Source organism: Mesoplodon mirus, assembly GCF_964341445.2.
Source record: "Mesoplodon mirus genome assembly, chromosome: 2".
Lineage (NCBI taxonomy): Eukaryota > Metazoa > Chordata > Mammalia > Artiodactyla > Ziphiidae > Mesoplodon > Mesoplodon mirus.
Window position 1 is genome coordinate 215545397 of NC_138977.1, and position 19772 is coordinate 215565168.

General features: G+C 36.9%; 1 protein-coding gene across 1 annotated transcript in view; it reads left to right on the top strand.

Annotated features, from left to right (window-relative positions):
• ATRNL1 (attractin like 1) overlaps window positions 1-19772 on the top strand; it is a 707592-nt gene that overhangs the window by 103919 nt on the left and 583901 nt on the right. The window contains exon 10 of the mRNA XM_082611125.1: window positions 16576-16730. Within this exon, the coding sequence (XP_082467251.1) occupies window positions 16576-16730 (155 nt within the window). The remainder of the gene's footprint in view (window positions 1-16575; window positions 16731-19772) is intronic.

The window sequence follows — 19772 nt, forward strand, 5'->3', positions numbered from 1 at the left end:
ATCTTCCCCACCCCAAGTCCCTCTATTATTAGCATCTTGTATTAGTGTGGTACATTTGTTACAATTGATGAGTCAATATTGATACATTATTATTAACTAAAGTCCATAGATTACATTAGGATTTACTTTTGTGTTGTTGGTCCAGTGGGTTTACACAATGTATAATGACATATTCCACTGCTACTGTATCATATAGAATAGTTTGAATTGCCCTAGAAATCATGTGTGCTCATCTCCCTCTCTCCCTGCCCAACCTCTGGCAACCACTGATATTTTTACTGTCTTCATTGTTTTTGCCTTTACCAGAATGTTATATAGTTGGAATCATACAGTATATATCCTTTTTTAGATTGGCTTCTTTCACTTAGCAATTTGCATTTAGGGTTCCTCCAAGTTTTTTCATGGCTTAATAGCCCATTTCTTTTATCACTGAATAATATTCTGTTGTATGGACATGGTACAGTTGTTTATCCATTCACCTGTTGAAGGACATCTTGGTTGTTTCCAAGTTTTGACAGTTATGAATAAAGTTGCTCTAAACATCCACTTGCAGTTTTTTGCGTGGACATAAAATTTCAACCAGTGAGTGCAACTGTTGGATTGTGTGGTAAGAGTGTTTATTTTTATGAGTATGTTTAGTTCTGTAAGAGTGGTTGTACTGTTTTTCATTCCCACCAGCAATGAATGTTGCTCTGCATCCTTGCAGAGCATTTGGTGTTAGTGTTTTGAATTTTATCCATTCTAATAGGTAGTGGTATTTCACTGTTTTAATTTGTAATTTCCTAATGACCTATAATGAGCATTTTTCCATGTGCTTGTTTTGCCATCTGTGTGTCTTCTTTGGTATCTGTTCAGACCTTTTGCCAATTTTTAACTGAGTTATTTGTTTTCTAATCATTGAGTTTTAAGAGTTCTTTTTATATTTTGCATTCAGGTCCTTTATCAGGTATTTGCTACAAATATCTTCTCCGAGTTTGTGGCTTACTGTTTCATTCTCCGAATTGTGTCTTTCACAGAGTCAAGGTTTTTAATTTTAATGAAACCCAACTTATCATTTTTTTCTTTCACGATTTGTGCTTTTGCTGCTGTATCCACAAAGTCATCAGTAAACTCACGGTCACCCAGATTTTCTTCTATATTATCTTCTAGGAGTTTTATAGTTTTGCATTTTACATTTAAGCCTATGATTAATTTTGTGTTAATTTTTGTAGAAGGTGTAAGATCTGTCAAACTTTTTTTTTTTTTTTTTGCATGTGGATGTCCAGTTGTTTCAGCACCATTTATTGAAATGACTGTCCTATCTCTCTTGAGTTGTTTTTGTTCTTTTGTCAGTAGTTGACTACTTGTGGGTCTATTTCTGGGCTCATTTTTTTTTTTTTTTTTTTGCGGTACGCGGGCCTCTCACTGTTGTGGCTCTCCCGTTGCGGAGCACAGCCTCCGGACGTGCAGGCTCAGCGGCCATGGCTCACGGGCCCAGCGGCTCCACGGCATGTGGGATCTTCCCGGACTGGGGCACGAACCCATGTCCCCTGCATCGGCAGGCGGACTCTCAACCACTGTGCCACCAGGGAAGCCCTCTGGGCTCATTTTTATGTTCCATTGATCTATGTGTCTGTTCTTTCCCCGGTACCACACTGATTTTTTTTCCCACACTGTTTTTATTATTGTAGCTTTATAGTAAGTCTTGAACTCAAGTAGCGTTAGTTCTCTGAATTTGTTCCTGTCTCTAAGTATTGTGTTGGCTATTCTTGTGAGAATTTTGATGGGATTGCATTGAATATATAGACTAAGCTGGGAAGAACTGACATCTTGACAGTAGTGAATCGTCCTATCCATGTATTATATATGGCCTATCCTTTTATTTACCTCTTTGATTTCTTTCATCAAAGTTTTGTAATTTTCCCAATGTAGATCTTATACATATTTTGTTAGATTTATACCTATTTCAGTTTTGTGGGGGTGCTATATAAATGTGTCTTTATTTCAAGTATCCGTTGTCCATTGTTAATATGTAAGAAAGCGATTGACTTTCGCATATTAACCTCGTATCCTCCAACCTTGCCGTAATTACTTATTACAGGAGCTTTTTGTTGTCGTTGTTGATTGTTTGGGATTTCTTACATAGGCAATCATGTCATGTGTGAAAAAAGACAGTTTTATTTATTCCTTACCATTTTGTATATCTTTTATTCCCTTTTCTTATTGCACTAACTAGGACTTCCAGTAAAATGTTGAATAGGAGTGGTGAGAGAGTATATCTTGCCTTGCTCTTTCTTAGAAAGAAAACATCTTTCCATTTTCTTGCCATTAGTATAATTGTTTTTTTAAATAGATCTTTATTGGAGTATAATTGCTTCACAATACTGTGTTAGTTTCTGTTGCACAACAAAATGAATCAGCCATATGCATACACATGTCCCCATATCCCCTCACTCTTGAGCCTCCCTCCCATCCACCCTATCTCACCCTTCTAGGTTATCACAAAGCACTGATCCAATCTCCCTGTGCTATGCTGCTGCTTCCACCAACCAACTATTTTACATTTAGTAGTGTATGTATGTTGATGCTACTCTCCCTTCGCCTCAGCTTTGCCCTCCCACCCATGTCCTCAAGTCCATTTTCTATGTCTATCTCTTTTCCTGCCCTGAAACTAGGTTCAGCAGTACCAATTTTTTTTTTTTTACATTCCATGTCTATGTGTTAGCATATGGTATTTGTTTTTCTCTTTCTGACTTACTTCAATCTGTATGACAGACTCTAGATCCATCCACCTCACTACAAATAACTCAATTTCACTTCTTTTTATGGCTGTGTAATATTCCATTGTATATATATGCCACATCTTCTTTTTCCATTCATCTGTCGATGGACATTTAGGTTGGTTCCATGTCCTGGCTATTGTAAATAGTGCTGCAATGAACATTGTGGTACATGTCTCTTTTTTTTATTATGGTTTTCTCAGGGTATATGCCCAGTAGTGGGATTGCTGGGTCATATGGTAGTTCTATTTGTAGTTTTTTAAGGACCCTCCATGCTGTTCTCCATAGTGGCTGTATCAATTTACATTCCCACCAACAGTGCAAGAGGGTTCCCTTTTCTCCACACCCTCTCCAGCATTTGTTGTTTGTAGATTTTTTTCATGATGGCCATTCTGACTGGTGTGAAGTGATGCCTCATTCTAGTTTTGATTTGCATTTCTCTAATAATTAGTGTTGTTGAGCATCTTTTCATGTGCCTCTTGTCCATCTGTATGTCTTCCTTGGTGAAATGTCTATTTAGGTCTTCTGCCCATTTTTTAACTGGATTGTTTGTTTTTTTGATATTGAGCTTCATGAGCTGTTTGCATATTTTGGAGATCAATCCTTTGTCTGTTGTTTCATTTGCAAATATTTTCTCCCATTCTGAGGGTTATCTTTTTGTCTTGTGTATTGTTTCCTTTGCTGTGCAAAGGCTTTAAGTTTAGTTAAGTCCTATTTGTTTATTTTTATTTTTATTTCCATTACTCTAGGAGGTGGGTCAAAAAAGATCTTGCTGAGGTTTATGTCAAAGAGTGTTTTTCCTATGTTTTCCTCTAAGAGTTTTATAGTGTCTGGCCTTATTTAAGTCTTTAATCCATTTTGAGTTTATTTTTGTGTATGGTGTTAGGTAGTGTTCTCGTTTCATTCTTTTACATGTAGCTGTCCAGTTTTCCCAGCACCACTGGGAAAGAGGCTGTCTTTTCTCCATTGTATGTTCTTGCCTCCTTTGTTGTAAATTAGGTGCCCATATGTGCGTGGGTTTATCTCTGGGCATTCTATCTTGTACCATTGATGTATATTTCTGTTTGTGTGCCAGTACCATACTGTCTTGATTATTGTAGCTTTGTGGTATAGTTTGAAGTCAGGGAGACTGATTCCTCCAAGTCCGTTTTTCTTTCTCAAGATTGCTTTCGGCTATTCGGGGTCTTTTGTGTTTCCATACGAATTATAAAATTTTTTGTTCTAATTCTGTGAAGAATGCCGTAGGTAGTTTGATAGGGATTGCATTGAATCTGTAGATTGCTTTGGGTAGTATAGTTATTTTCACAATATTGATTCTTCCACTCCAAGAACATGGTATATTTCTCCATCTGTTTTTGTCATCTTTGATTTCTTTCATCACTTTTATAGTCTTCTGAGTACAAGTCTTTCACCTCCTTAGGCAGGTTTATTCCTAGGTATTACATTCTTTTTCTTGCAGTGGTAAATGGGAGTGTTTCCTTAGTTTCTCTTTCTGATTTTTCGTTGTTGGTGTATAGGAATGCCAGAGATTTCTGTGCATTAATTTTGTATCCTGCAACTTACCAAATTCATTGATTAGTTCTAGTAGTTTTCTGGATTTTCTATGTATAGTATCATGTCATCAGCAAACAGTGACAGTTTTACTTCTTCTTTTCCAATTTGTATTCCTTTTATTTCTTTTTCTTCTCTGATTGCTGTGGCTAGGACTTCCAAAACTGTTGAATAAGAGTGGTGAGAGTGGACATCCTTGTCTTGTTCCTGATCTTAGTAGAAATGCTTTCAGTTTTTCACCATTGAGTATGATGCTTGCTGTGGGTTTGTCATATATGGCCTTTATTTTGCTGAGGTAGGTTCCCTCTATCCCCTTTTTCTGGAGAGTTTTTATCATAAATCGATGTTGTATTTTGTCAAAAGCTTTTTCTGAATCTATTGAGATGATCGTTTGGTTTTTATCCCTTAATTTATTAATGTGGTGTATTACATTGATTGATTTGCATACATTGAAGAAACCTTGCATCCCTGGGGTAAATCCCACTTGATCCTTTTAATGTGCTGTTGGATTCTGTTTGTTAGTATTTTGTTCAGGATTTTTGCATCTGTGTTCATCAGTGATATTGGTCTATAATTTTCTTTTTTTGTGATATCTTTTTCTGGTTTTGGTATCAGGTGATGGTGGCTTCGTAGAATGAATATGGGAGTGTTTCTCCCTCTGCAATTTTTTGAAGAGTTTGAGAAGGATTGGTGTTAGCTCTTCTCTAAGTGTTTGATAGAATTCTCCTGTGAAGCCATCTGGTCCTGGACTTTTGTTTGTTGGAAGATTTTAAATTATGGTTTCAATTTCATTACTTGTGATAGTTCTGTTTATATTTTCCAATTCTTCCTGGTTCAGTCTTGGAAAATTGTACCTTTCCAAGAGTTTGTCCATTTCTTCCAGGTTGTCCATTTTATTGGCATATAGTTGTTTGTAGTAGTCTCTTTTTTTTGTTTTTTTTTTCTGTACGCGGGCCTCTCCCGTTGTGGAGCACAGGCTCTGGACGTGCAGGCTCAGTGGCATGGCTCACAGGCCTAGCCACTCCACGGCATGTGGGATCTTCCTGGACCGGGGCACGAACCCGTGTCCCCTGCATCGGCAGGTGGACTCTCAACCACTGTACCACCAGGGAAGCCCTGTAGTAGTCTCTTATAATCCTTTGTATTTCTGCAGTTTCAGTTGTGATTTCTCCTTTTTCATTTCTAATTTTATTGATTTGCATCCTCTCCCTTTTTTTCTTGATGAGTCTGGCTAAGTGTTTATCAATTTTGTTTATCTTCTAAAGAACCAGCTTTTAGTTTCATTGATCTTTGCTATTGTTTTCTTCATTTCTATTTAATTTAATTCTGCTCTGATCTTTATGATTCCTTTCCTTCTACTGACTTCGGGTTTTCTTTGTTGTTTTAAGTGTGGGGTTAGATTGTTTATTTGAGATTTTTCTTGTTTCTTGAGGTGAGATTGTATCGCTATAAACTTCCCTCTTAGAACTGCTTTTGCTGCATCCCATAAGTTTTGGATCATGGTGTTTTCATTGTCATTTGTTTTTTTGTATTGTTTCATTTCTTCTTTGATTTCTTCAGTGATCTGTTGGTTATTTAGTAGCATATTGTTTAGCCTCCGTGTATTTTTGTTTTTACAGTTTTTTTTTCCTGTAATTGATTTCCAGTCTCATAGCGTTGTGGTCAGAAAAGATGCTTGATATGATTTCAATTTTCTTAAATTTTCCGAGGCTTGATTTGTGACCCAAGATGTGATCCATCCTGGTGAATGTTCCATGTACACTTGAGAAGAAAGTGTATTCTGCCACTTTTGGGTGGAATGTTTTATAAGTATCAGTTAGACCTATTTGGTCTGTTGTCATTTAAAACTTGTGTTTTCTTATTTATTTTCTGTTTGGATGATCTGCCCATTGGTGCAAGTGGGGTGTTAAAGTCCCCTACTACTATTGTGTTACTGTCGATTTCTCCTTTCATGGTTGTTAGCATTTGCCTTATGTATTGAGGTTCTCCTCTGTTGGGTGCATAAACATTTATAATTGTTATATCTTCTTCTTGGATTGATCCTTTGATCATTATGTAGTGTCCCTCCTTATATCTTGTAACAGTCTTTATTTTAAAGTCTAATTTATCTTATACGAGTATTGCTACTCCAGCTTTCTTTTGATTTCCATTTGCATGGAATATCTTTTTCCATCCCTTCACGTTCAGTCTGTATGTGTTCCTAGGTCTGAAGTGGGTCTCTTGTATACAGCATATATATGGGTCTTGTTTTTGTATCCATTCAGCCAGTTTGTGTCTTTTGATTGAGGCAGTTAATCCATTTACATTCAAGGTTATTATCGATATGTATGTTCCTATTACCATTTTATTAATTGTTTTGGGTTTGTTTTTGTGGGTCTTTTTCTTCTCTTGTGTTTTCCGCTTAGAGAAGTTTCTTTAGCATTTGTTGTAAAGCACGTTTGGTGGTGCTGAATTCTCTTAGCTTTTGCTTGTCTGAAAAGCTTTTGACTTCTCCATGGAATCTGAATGAGATCTTTGCTGGGTAGAGTAATCTTGGTTGTAGGTTTTTCTCTTTCATCACTTTAAGTATATCCTGCCACTCCCTTCTGGTCTGAAGAGTTTCTACTGAAAACTCAGTTGATAACCTTAATGGTGATTCCTTTGTATGTTATTTTTTGTTTTTCCCTTGCTGCTTTTAATATTTTTTCTTTGAATTTAGTTTTTGTTAATTTGATTAATATGTGTCTTGGTGTATTTTTCCTAAGGTTTATCCTGTATGGGACTCTCTGTGCTTCCTGAAGTTTGGTGACTATTTCCTTTCCCATGTTAGGGAAGTTTTCAACTATAATCTCTTCAATTATTTTCTCAGACCCCTTCTTTTTCTCTTCTTCTTCTGGGACCCCTATAATTTGAATGTTGGTGTGTTTATTGTTGTCCCAGAGGTCTCTGAGATTGTCTTCAATTCTTTTCATTCTTTTTTCTTTATTCTGCTCCTCAGCAGTTATTTCCACCATTTTGTCTTCCAGCTCACTTATTCATTGTTCTGACTCAGTTATTCTGTTATTGATTCCTTCTAGTGTATTTTTCATTTCAGTTGTTATGTTGTTCATCTCTGTTTGTTTGTTCTTTAGTTCTTCTAGATCTTTGTTAAACATTTCTTGTATTTTCTCAATCTGTGCCTTCATTCTGTTTCGGAGATTCTGGATTCTCTTTGCTATCATTACTCTGAATTCTTTTTCAGGAGATTGCCTATTTCTTCTTCATTTAATCTTGTAGGTTTTTACCTTGCTCCTTCATTTGTGACATATTTTTTGCCATCTCTTTTTTTTTATGAGTGGGATTGTGTTCCTGTCTTACTGGTTGTTTGGCCTGAGCTTTCTGGCTCTGGTTGGCTATTGGGTAGAGCTGGGTCTTGGTGCTGAGATGAGGTACTCCGTGACCTCACTCAGATGAATATTCCCTGGGGTCTGAGGTTCTCTGTTAGTCCAGTGGTTCGGACTTGGAACTCCCACTGCAGGAACTTTCGCCCGACCCTGGGCTCGTGAACCAAGATCCTGCAAGCCGCCTTTGGCGGCAAAAAAAAAACAACCCAAGAACGAAAACAAAGTAAAAAATAAAATTAGACTAGGAAACTAAGAGATATGTTAGGAAGAATATAAAAATAAAAATATAGATGAATCAACAACTGGAAGGTACAACAGTACCATAATAGTACAAAAGACAAGGGGAGGAAAGAAAAAAGGGTGTGGGGGAAGGCCTTGGCTGTGGAGGGTGGAGCCTAAGCAAAGGGTAGGTTTGGGTGGTGGATGGGGCCAATGCTCAGGGCCCACAGGGCTGCAAAAGGCCCTAGGGGCTGTGGGGCATGGGACTTAGGCTCAAGGAACAGAAGGGGCCGAGGCGTGCCCCCCACCCCTGGTCTCAGAGGGCAGGGACCTCACCTGGGAGCCCAGCATTCTTCCTGTGCTTGAATAGGCATAGCAAACACCCTCCTCTCCTCTCCTGCTCCTCTAGTCTGGAAGGGCCCCTCCCACCTGCCTCTCCTGATCTCCCTGGCCTCCCTCCTATGCCCCCAAGGACCCATGCAGCCTGGAGGGGAGTTTGGAGGGCAGGGGATCGGCCTGGGAGCTCAGCAGGCTCCCTAGCCCTGAGTGGGTGGAGCAGTCGCCCTTTGCTCCTCTCCTGCTCTTCCCAGAGAGTCCCTCCCACCTGCCTCTCCTGATCTCCCCAGCCTCAGGGGCACTGATCCTCTGTGGGCTCCACTTCTCCCCTCTCCGTCCCCCTACGTCCTACTGGTTCACTTTGGGGTTCCTCCCTTATCCTTGGGTGTCAGAGTTCCCCATTAGCAGCCAGCAGGCACCCTAGTTGTGGGGAGATGCTAACTCCATGTCTTCCCACACTGCCATCTTGATTCAGCCTCTAATTTTTTTGATAATTTTTTTTTATCAAGGTAAGGAAATGTCCTTCTATTTCTAGAGTTATTATCCCTTGAGTTGAGAGAGTACTTTATATATTCTAGATATAAATCCTTTATCAGATATGTGATTCGCAAATATTTTCTCCCATTCTGTATGTTGTTTTTCACTGTATTTTTAGGGTCCTTTGAAGCTCAGCTATGTTTAATTTTTAAGACCATTTTATCTGTTATATATTTTGTCACTTATGCTTTGGTGTCATATCTAAGCATCCATTGCCTAACCCAAGGCAAGGAGTATTTACTTCTGTAGTTTCTTCTAAGAGTTTTATCACTTGTAGCTCTTAAATTTAGGCCTTTTATCAATTTTTAGTTAATTTTTGCATATATTGTAAGGGAAGGGTTCAGTTTCTCTCTTTTGTACCTAGATATCCAGTTGCCTCAGCACCATTTGTTGAAAAGAGTATTCTTTCCTTTCTTTGAGTTGGCTATTCTGGGCCCTTGAATTTCCACATAAATCACAGGATTAGTTTGTCAATGAGAGAAATATCCAGCTGGGATTTTATAGAGAGTGAGTTGAATCTGTAGATCAATTTGGAGAGTATGGTCATCTTAACAATATTTTGTTTTCCAATCCATGTAAATGGGATATCTATTCATTTTTTTAGGCTATCTTTAATTTCTCTCTTCAATATTTTCTAGTTTTCATGGTTTAAATTTTACACTTGTTTCATTAAATTTATTTTTAAATACTTTTTCTTTTTGATACTAATGTAAATTGAATTGTTTTATTATTTTTATCTTGGGATTTTTCACTTCTGGTTTTAGAAATACAATTTATTTTTATTTTATTTTAACCTCCAAACTTGCTAAACTCATTTATTAGTTCTAGCAGTTTTTTGTGGATTTCTTTGAATTTCTATGTATAAGATCATGTCATCTGCAAATAATGAGAGTTTTACTTCTTCCTTTCCAATTTAGATGCATTTAATTTTATGGTCTTGCCCATTTTCCTTCTTATAATCTTTAATACAAAGTTGAATAAAAGTGACGAGCAAAAATCCTTGTCTTATTTCTGATCTTAGAGGGGGAACATTTAATCTTTTACCATTAAGTATCATGTTAGCTCTTTTTTTTTTTTTTCTTTTTTGTAGATATCCTTTGTATTAGGTTTCTATGGCTGCTGTAACAAATTACCACAAACTGTGTAGCTTAAAACAATGGAAAGATATTCTCTCACAGGTCTGGAGGCCAGAAATCCAAAATTAAAGTGTGACCATGGCCATGCCCCCTCCAGAAATGCTAGGGGTAATTCCTTTCCTTGCCTCTTCCAGCTTTGGCTGTCAGTATTCCTGGAGTTGTGACTGAATCACTCCAGTTGCCTCCACAGATACATTACCTTCTCCTCTTTTCTGTGTGTCTCCTATAAGGACACTTGTCATTGGATTAGGTCCACTGAATAATCCAAGATGAGTTCCTTATCTCAAGATCCTTAATTTAATTACATCTGAAAAGACTCTTTTTCCAAATAAGGTAACATCCACAGGTTCTGGAGATTAGGACATGGATCCATCTTTTGTGGTGGTGCACCATTCAGCCATACCAGATTGAGGAAGTTACCTTCTATATTTTGTTGGGTGCTTTTTATCATGAAAGGATGTTGGATTTTTTTTAGGCTTTAGCTGCATCTATTGGGTATATATGCAGAAGTGGGATTGCTGGATCATATTATAGTTCCTGGTAGTTCAATTTTTAATTTTTTCAGGAATGTTCATACTGTTTTCCAAGTTGACCATACCAATTTCCATTCCCACCAATAGTGTAGAAGGGTTCCCTTTTCTTTTTTTTTTTTTTTACTTTTTTTTAAAACAAATTTAATCAGTTATACATATACATGTGTTCCCATATCCCCTCCCTTTTGCGTCTCCCTCCCACCCTCCCTATCCCACCCCTCCAGGCGGTCACAAAGCACCGAGCTGATCTCCCTGTGCTATGCGGCTGCTTCCCACTAGCTCTCTACCTTACGTTTGGTAGTGTATATATGTCCATGCCTCTCTCTCGCTTTGTCACAGCTTACCCTTCCCCTCCCCATATCCTCAAGTCCATTCTCTAGTACGTCCCTTTTCTTCACATTTTTGCAAACACTTATCTTTTAAAAATTAAATTAATTAATTATTTTATTTTATTTATTTATTTATTATTTTTTTTTGGTACGTGGGCCTCTCACTGTTGTAGCCTCTCCCGTTGCGGAGCAAAGGCTCTGGACGCGCAGGCTCAGTGGCCATGGCTCACGGGCCCAGCCGCTCTGCGGCATGTGGGATCTTCCCGGACCGGGGCACGAACCCATGTCCCCTGCATCGGCAGGCGGACTTCCAACCACTGCGCCACCAGGGAAGCCCTAATTAATTATTTTAAATTGAAATATAACTGACATAAAACATTGTATTTGTTTTAGATGTACAACATAATGAATTGTTATATGTATATATTGTAAAATGATTACAACAGTTTAGTTAACATCCATCACGTACATAGTTATGAATTATTTCTTTCTTGTAATGAGAACTTTTAAGTCCTTAACAACTTTCAAACATAATACCGTATTGTTAACTATAATCACTGTGCTGTATATTACATTCCCAGGACTTACTTGTCTTAAAACTGGAAGTTTGTGCCTTTTTACCACATTTACTCATTTCACCCACCTTCTACCACCTGACTTTGGTGGCCACCAATCTATTCTCTGTATCTATAAGTTCATTTAAAAACATTTTTAGATTTTGCATATTTGTGAGGTCATACAGTATTTGCCTTTCTCTGTCTGACTTATTTCACTTAGTGTAATGCCCTCAAGGTCCATCTATGTTGTTGCAAATGGCAGGATTTCCTTTTTTTTTTTAAATGGCTGAATAATATTCCTCTTTGTATATATATCTTAATCCATTCATCCGTTGATGGACACTCGGTTGTTTCCATGTCTTAGTTATTGTAAATAATGCTGCAATAAATATGGGGGTGCAGATATCTTTTTGAGATAGCTATTTTGTTTCCTTTGGATAAATACTCATAAGTGGAATTGCTGGATAATTTGGTAGTTCTAAATTTGTAATTAGATTTGTAATTTGTAATTGTAATTCTCAGTTGGTTTTTGAGGAACCTCCGTACTGTTTTCCACAGTGGTTGTACCAGTTTATATTCCCATGAACAGTGCACAAGTGTTCCCTTTTCTCCACATCCTCACCAATACTTATTTCCTGTGTTTTTGATAATAGCCATTCCAACAGCTGTGTGTATGCACGTGAGGTGATACCTCATTGTGGTTTTGGTTTGCATTTCCTTGTTGAGCACTTTTTCATGTACCTGTTGGTCCTCTGTTTGTCTTCTTTGGAAAAATGTCTGTTCAGATCCTCTGCCCATTTTAAAATTAAATTGTTCTTTTTTTCTATTGAGTTATATGAGTTTTTAATATATTTTGGAGGTTGAATTTTCTCCATCACAAAAAGCCAGGAGGCCTGATACTGAGAGCATCTTATTTATTTTCCCCAGGGCAGTGCCTGAAGTGTTCAAGGTTATGCACACTCTTCCATGGCAACAGAGTTGAGCCGATTATATGTGTGTGCTTATTCATGACCTGCAGAAGCTAAAGTGTGCTGTCTGCAGGGGTGTGTATGGGGTGCGGGCTATGTGGGGGAGGGATTTATGGATTGTTGGGAGCATGGGTGTGCTAGTTGAGGTGAATCTACAGGTAATACACTCTATGAAGTTTATGGGTGGGCCTCGGTAGAGTTCATGAGGTAGTTAGTAGAAACCTTAGCCCTGTTGGCTTTTATACCCTGGTTGCTGTGAGCCCCCTTTCCCCCCCCTGCCCATTCTGTCATTGTTTTGGAAAGGGTGAGAAAGAAGTAGGCTTCTTGGGCATCATCCTGCTTGGCCATGGAAGCTAGGCACTTACTAGGTTCTCACTTTCCCCCATGGGAGAAAAAGCAGATTGAATGAGTTTCTCTTGGCAGTGAGCTGTTGCCTTGGGGGTGGGGGTGATGTGGTAAAGTGAAATTGTTCTTCTTACCCTCTTCAGTCCTGTTCTTGGAATTTTTGCTCCAAGTGGTGCTAGGACTTCTCTGCTGGACTGCTGGGCACCTACAGAGGTACTCCTGTCTCTGAGTAGTTGACAAAATCAGTGCTTCTGTGGGAGGATGAAGGCAGTGTTGACTGAAAAAAAAATGCACAACATAAAAGTTGAGAGTTATGTTTTATTCAGTGGACAAATCTGAGGACTTAAGCCCGTGACATAGCATCTCGGATAACTCTGAGAGACTGCTCCAAAGAGGCAAGCGGGAGCCAGGTATATAGCAGTTTTTGCAACAAAGACCAGGTAGTCAGAACATCAAAAGATTGCTGTTAGTTAAAGAAAACCAGATATCTCAAGTTAAGGAATTTAGCGCTTTTCTGTGTATGGAAAGATGCAAAGTCTAGCTCATTGAGATCATTCCTTTGATATGCACCTCTGCCATCTGGGGCCAGTATCCTGTGCTTCTCATCCTGAGCCTCCTCAGGGTGCACTGTCCTGGGTGGCTGCAGTGGAGGGCATTCTGTTTCCATTCTGAGTTCTCTCAGGGCTCACTGTCATGGTTGCAGTGTGATGGCTCAATGGCTGCAACTTCATTTGTTTACCATATGGCAGGCAATATTTTTTATTCACAGTAGGAAACTTATTCCTACGTCTTGCTGATGTCTCTCCCTGTATCCTCGTGTTCTGACTTTTTAAAAAATTCAACACTTTTCGTATGCCATCCCATTGCCTTTTGGCCTTTATTGTTTCTAATGAGAAGTCAGCTATTTATCTTATTGGGGCTCTCTTGTATGGGAAGAACCTTCTTTCTCCTGCTGCTTTAAAGATTTTACCCTTGGCCTTCAATATTTTTACTATTTTATGTCTGAGTGTGGCTCTTTCTGTATTTTTTCCTACTTGAAGTTTGTTGAGCTTCTTGGATGTGTATGCTAATGTTTTTCATCAAATTTAGGAAGTTGTCAGCCATTATTTCTTGAAAAGTCTTTTACCTCTTCCTCCTCTGCCCTAGTATTCCCAGTAAATGTATGTTGTTGCTGTTAATGGTGTTCTACATTTCTCGTAGACTCTGTTCATTTTCCTCTCTGTTTTATGAATTGCAGGATCTCTATTGATTTATCTACTAGTTCACTGATTTTTTTTCTTGCTGCTTGCTGAAATATACTGTTGAGCTTCTCTACTAAATTTTAAAATTTCAATATTACACTTTTCAACTCCAAATTTTCCTTTTTTTGTTGTTTCTCTTTGTTAATGTTTTATGTTTGATAAGGTGTTGTCATATTTTCCTTCTGTAAACATTGTATTCTTTAAGTCTTTGACTATATTTATAATAGCTGTTCATCTGACATCTGGGTTCTCTTAAAGGTAGTTTTGTTGCTTGCTTTTATTCCTGTGTATGGGTCACACTTTCTTATTTCATTGCATGCCATAATTTTCCCTGAAAACCAGACATTTTAGATAATATATTGTAGCAACTCTGGATCCTGACTTTTCCTTCCTCTCTGGGGCTGTTGTAATTTTATTTGTTTAGTAACTTGGCTGAACTCTTCTAGAGAAGTCTGTTTCTTCTTCCAAATGCATCCTCTGATGTTCCTCCTCAGATGGTACAGCCTGGGTATGCACACAGTCACCCTGGGATGATAGTAATTTTAGCAGAGCTCTTTGACTTTTTCCTCTGAGCTCTTGGTTAAGCTTTCTGCCTCTGTTTGTATCACACTCACCTGGTAGCCTCCACTAATTGCCAACTGATAGTTCTAGTATTTTCAACAATGCTCTGGGGGCATAAATTGCTCCACAGTCTGAATTCCATTTCATACCTTTTTCAGGGGTAGTCTCTGAGGCCAGTCTTTGAGGTTCTGACCCCAGTAAGGCTCTTATTAGCTGTCTTTTCCCCTGGTTCTCTCTGATAAACTTCTAGCTTGTCTGTGTTTTAGCTTATTGTTCTCATGTAGCTATCTCTTCATTGCTTACAGCCACTGCTTCCATTGTTTTTGAGTGCCCTTAAGGCTTGAAGTTTGCCACCTTGAACCAAATAAAGTCAAGTTCCTTGAGACCTTTGGGGCTCTCCTTTTCTTAGGCTGCCTCTCCTTTTCTTAGGCTGTCTCTCCCTGTGGGAGAAAACCTCTATGCCACTGCTTTGGGAATATAGGTGGGGTTTGTAGACTGTTCTTTCATTGACACCACTATGTTATGTGCAGAGAACTGGATGGGTATGGTAGCCTTTGCTCTTCTCAGCTTGCCTCTTTTATCTTGGAACTGCTGCCCTATGAATTAGGGGTGAAGACTTTCTGGCCCTCTTGTTCTTAATCTCTAAGGCTTGGTGTATAGCTTCCACCCTGTGGGTGGTGGCTAGGTAGAGAATGAGGACTCGGAACTCGAATGCTTTCTTCTTGAATAGAACTTCTGCCACTAAGAGTTAGGGGGCGTGAGAAGTATTGGCAGTCTGTTGCTGCTGGTTGTATTTTAATGGCCTGGACTAGGAGCTGAGGGATGAAGGAGCATACTCTTCTTGACTTTACCAGCCTGTGGTTGAACAGTCTTGCCTAACTGGTTGTGTATGTGTGGGGAGGTGGCGGTGATGGGAAGAATGGGAGTTGGTAATGAGTCAAATATCGTGGACTGTTGCTGTTCTTAATGAAATTTAGTAGATATTCTTGAGCAAATATTTCTTTATTTGTTGTTGCTCTTGGCAACATTTTTGAGATCCAAATTGTTTTTTTCTTTTTTTTTTAATTTTTAACAATTATAGTTCTTTCCCTGGGGAGATTGTTTATGGAACTCCTGATATTGACATTCTGGAAGTGAGTTCCATATTCTTTAAGCATTAATTGGTATTATAATCTATAGCTTTTGAGATACTGTATATACCTTACTAACTATACTATACATACTATGTTTACATGTTGATTCTTTGTACCAGGGATTTATTTATAGAGTATTTATAAAGTATTGATTCATATTGTCATGAACCTTTATTATATATATATCAGTGAATTCAGGTAAACTATAATTGTGAGCATATATTTGTAGTATTTCTCTCATAATTACACTTTAATTAAAAGAACATTTAATTTAATTTGAATGTTTCTCAAAAACGCAATGTGATTTTCAATTATACACAATATGGGTATATCTCAAAAATAATCTTAAGCAACAGGACATACATACAAATTAATAAAAACTATGTGATTCCATTTTGTAAAGTACAAAGGCAGCAATAGAAATATTTGCTGTTAGACTCAGAATAGTGGTAATTTTTATTTTTTGATCTTAGTACTGGTTACTTAGCTGTGTTCATCTTGTGAAAATTCATTGAGTGTTAGACTTATGATGTGTGCACTTTCATGTATGTTATATCATATTTAAAAAGTTAGAAAGCATATTATGAGATCCATATGAGCCATGTAGTTTTAACTGAGTATTGTTCAGAGTAAATTTATTATATTTAACTTTATATTTACTTTGGTATTTAAAACTGATGATAATTTGGTCCTCTAGTTTAAAGGAGACTTGTTTCCTACTTTTATAAATGAAAACAAAATTTCAAAATATAAATTATTATAAAATCATTAACAATTATGTTTAATATTGTATTTCCTGAAAACATTTTAAGGTACTATGAATCTCAGAATATTTTTTAAAAATATTGAAGTTTAGAGGCCATTTATAAGTTGTTGAAAATAATAAAGCATGTTTTTTCACAATTCCAAGGAAAATTCTATATGCAAATTTGATCCTTTCTGTAATATATATAAAATCAGGGAGATCTTTTTATCCTTTGTAATACATTTTTAAATTTTATCCTGTAGGACTATTTTGAAAGAAAGTGGGTTTGCCAGATACCTTCATTCAGCTGTTCTTATCAATGGAGCTATGCTTATTTTTGGAGGAAATACCCATAATGACACTTCCTTGAGTAACGGTGCAAAATGTTTTTCTGCCGATTTCCTGGCATATGACATAGGTATGTATCTGTTAGGACTGTACAAAGTAGGAAATACCAGAACTTTTTCATGTAGAGATTCTCAAATACATTACTTGATAGCATGTGTGTATGTCATTTTAGAGAGAGAAATTCAGTGACAGATTATGAATGGAATTCTCTCCAGTTTCAGCATAGTAGTAGTATAGGGCAGAAGAGATGAACTGAGGTGAGTCAGTGGTGGAGGCAGGGTAATTGAGAATTCTGGGTTTGAATGTCTTTATGAAGGCTTTTATGTATTGTATACCTACATGAACACTTTATCAGTCTATTTTGTTTGACAATTACCATATTAGTTTTGATAATGGATATATGGAGCACTAGCAAGTTTACATTACAAAGAGTAAGAATGCAAGTATTTTAGATTTAGTGGGGATGAGCAAAGATGCATTTAAATTAAACTCATCAGATATACTTACTCCATAGAGGAAACTGATAGAATTAGAGAAAGGAATATAGAGATAGAAAAGCTAAATAAATAATATTTGGGGACAAAATGGAAACCCAGAACATATCTAGGAATGGAAGTAACTAAAGAAGAATCTTTACCAGGGAACCTAGAAATGCAGTGCATCTATACAACTCAATTTTAATTATGCTATCTATAGTCCTATCAATTTCTGAATAGTAAATGAATATATTTCTTGAGTACTAAATTTAGCTACTTGGTTGACCATTGTAGTGAAAAAATTTCTTCTCTATATATCATGTTATAGATAAAACATAGCTGATATTTTAAATCTTTAGCAGTACTTGAGTACCTTTTATTGTGTAAAGTACAATAATAAACCAATTTTAAGCTATTAAGAAACATTTTGATAAATAAAAATAAAAGAGACCAAAGAATAACACATTTAATAGATGTAAGACGTATCCTTTCACTTTTGAACATCATAAAGGCACATAGTCTACTTTGGAAAATTATTTCAAGTGGCAGCATATAAAGAAAATTATGACTATTAATAAGCACTTTGATCCCTAAACTATTGTAAGCTTGTTTGGAAGGAAATTCCTAGTAATAAAGTTAGGCATGCTTTTTAAATTCTATGACTGTCTGTGAGTAATCATTGAAAAGAATCCACTGTCTTCAGGATTTTTAGACCCTAAATAATTAAATATTTACCTTTTGAAATAATAATTTGAAGTTATGATTCATGATGAAAATGGGATTATCTTGGCTTTCAGAAGGCTTTTAAATCAGTGCCTGAGATCCAGAAAATCGGTTAAATGAAGTATTGAATCTAGGCTGGCTTATTATGATCTTTCATTGCCAGGTTGGCACTGTCAACATTATTTTGCTATGGTGATGAGACAGTATGCTTATTTCTCTGGAGGTGGATGAACATTTTGTTTTTCTTCTAGGAATAAAAATCCTAGGAAAAGTGTAGAATTTTGTTGTAATTGTTAAAAATCCATGAAGTGAGATTTTGAACTTTTGAAAAAGATTCTTCAAGGAGCTTCCACCCAATTTCTGTATTTTAACGAGGAAATTAATGTTGAGCTATTTTGTAGCTGACATATTGGGAATTTATTTTTATTTCTTCCATGTTCAAGATTACCATATTTTAGGTTTTATGCAACCAAAAAGTTTACCAAGGTGAAAAACATTAGAGTTGTTAGTTTTTCAGAGAGAGAGAGAGAGAGAGAGAGAGGGGGCGAGCTCTCAGATTATCATTATTCTAATTGCTACTCTTTATTAAGTGTCTTCTAAGAGCTAGGTACTTTACTAAGAGCTTTATTTACACTATCTGTAACCTCTCTAATAACCTTGTAACAAGGTGTTAATAAACTCATTTTCAGATTATTAAGCACAAGAGTAAAAGGAATTTGCCCAAAGCCCTGCCGGTGGTAGATCAAGCATTTTTTAACCCCTAAAGTGGTAGTCTTTCCTCTTGACTACACTGTGCTGTTTAGTCGGGTCTACTGTATGCTCTTCATTTTCCCAACAAATTACCAGACACTTTATGTTTAGTAAGGTTTCTTAATGCTGTGGAACGATAGAAGCAAATATCAGTTTCATTTTTCAAACAAATTGTTCAAATGGGAGGAAGAATAACATAGTTTAAACAATGTTGTATTTTAACATGGGATTTTGTTTTCCCTGTGTTAACAACTAACAACAAAAACATAAAGCAATACAATCAATACAGGATAAAGGTGTTTTGTTTTACCTTATTTGATTGTTTCTATGCAGTTCCCAATAAAGCCGCCCCTCCCCCAATCTGTATTTATTCTCCTGGGTTTGTAGCATCAAATGCTGAAATATTTTCCTGGGAAAATTATTTTTCTTATTTCAGAAAATGTCTTCCAAAATAATTGCTTTCCTTATGAAGTATATTTTTGTGGAAATAAAATATAACCATTGTATATGAACCAACCTGAAAATAGATCCACTTGGGGTAAAAAAAGTTGTGTTGCTAGGTTTTCTCTTTTGTACAGTACACTGGGACTTTTATGGCATATTTAACTGGAATGCATCTGAAGATTTAGCTGATTGTGTTCTATGATGTTTAAACAATAAAAATATGTATGCTAATACTAACTTTTCATTGCTCTAAAATGTACTATTTCAACCCTACTGCCATAGTAAATTTTATATAGCCAATATCATTAATCTTTGAGGACATAACCTTGCCTCCCCAGTTCTCATTATACTATACATGATGGATGTAGAAGGCATATAATGGTGATTTTCAAACATGGCTGGACCTTGGCATTCCCTTTGAAGGTTGAAGGGAGAAAAATCAGACCTCTGTAATCTGATCCTCTTAGATTAGGCACTGGGTATTTATATTTTTAGAAAGTGACTCAAGTGCAACTGATAATAGAGCCAGGACTAGTGAATAAGACTGGATGGACTGTAACGTATACAATGATACATTACTTAATGTTCTAGTTTGTAAAGGTAGCTCGAAGACATTTCAAACCTGAAAATTTTATTAATATATATTTTGTTATTGCTAGTGGTGTCATTATTGCACCTGATTCAAGGTTAAAGTGATCTTTCTGGTAAAGATAGCCTTC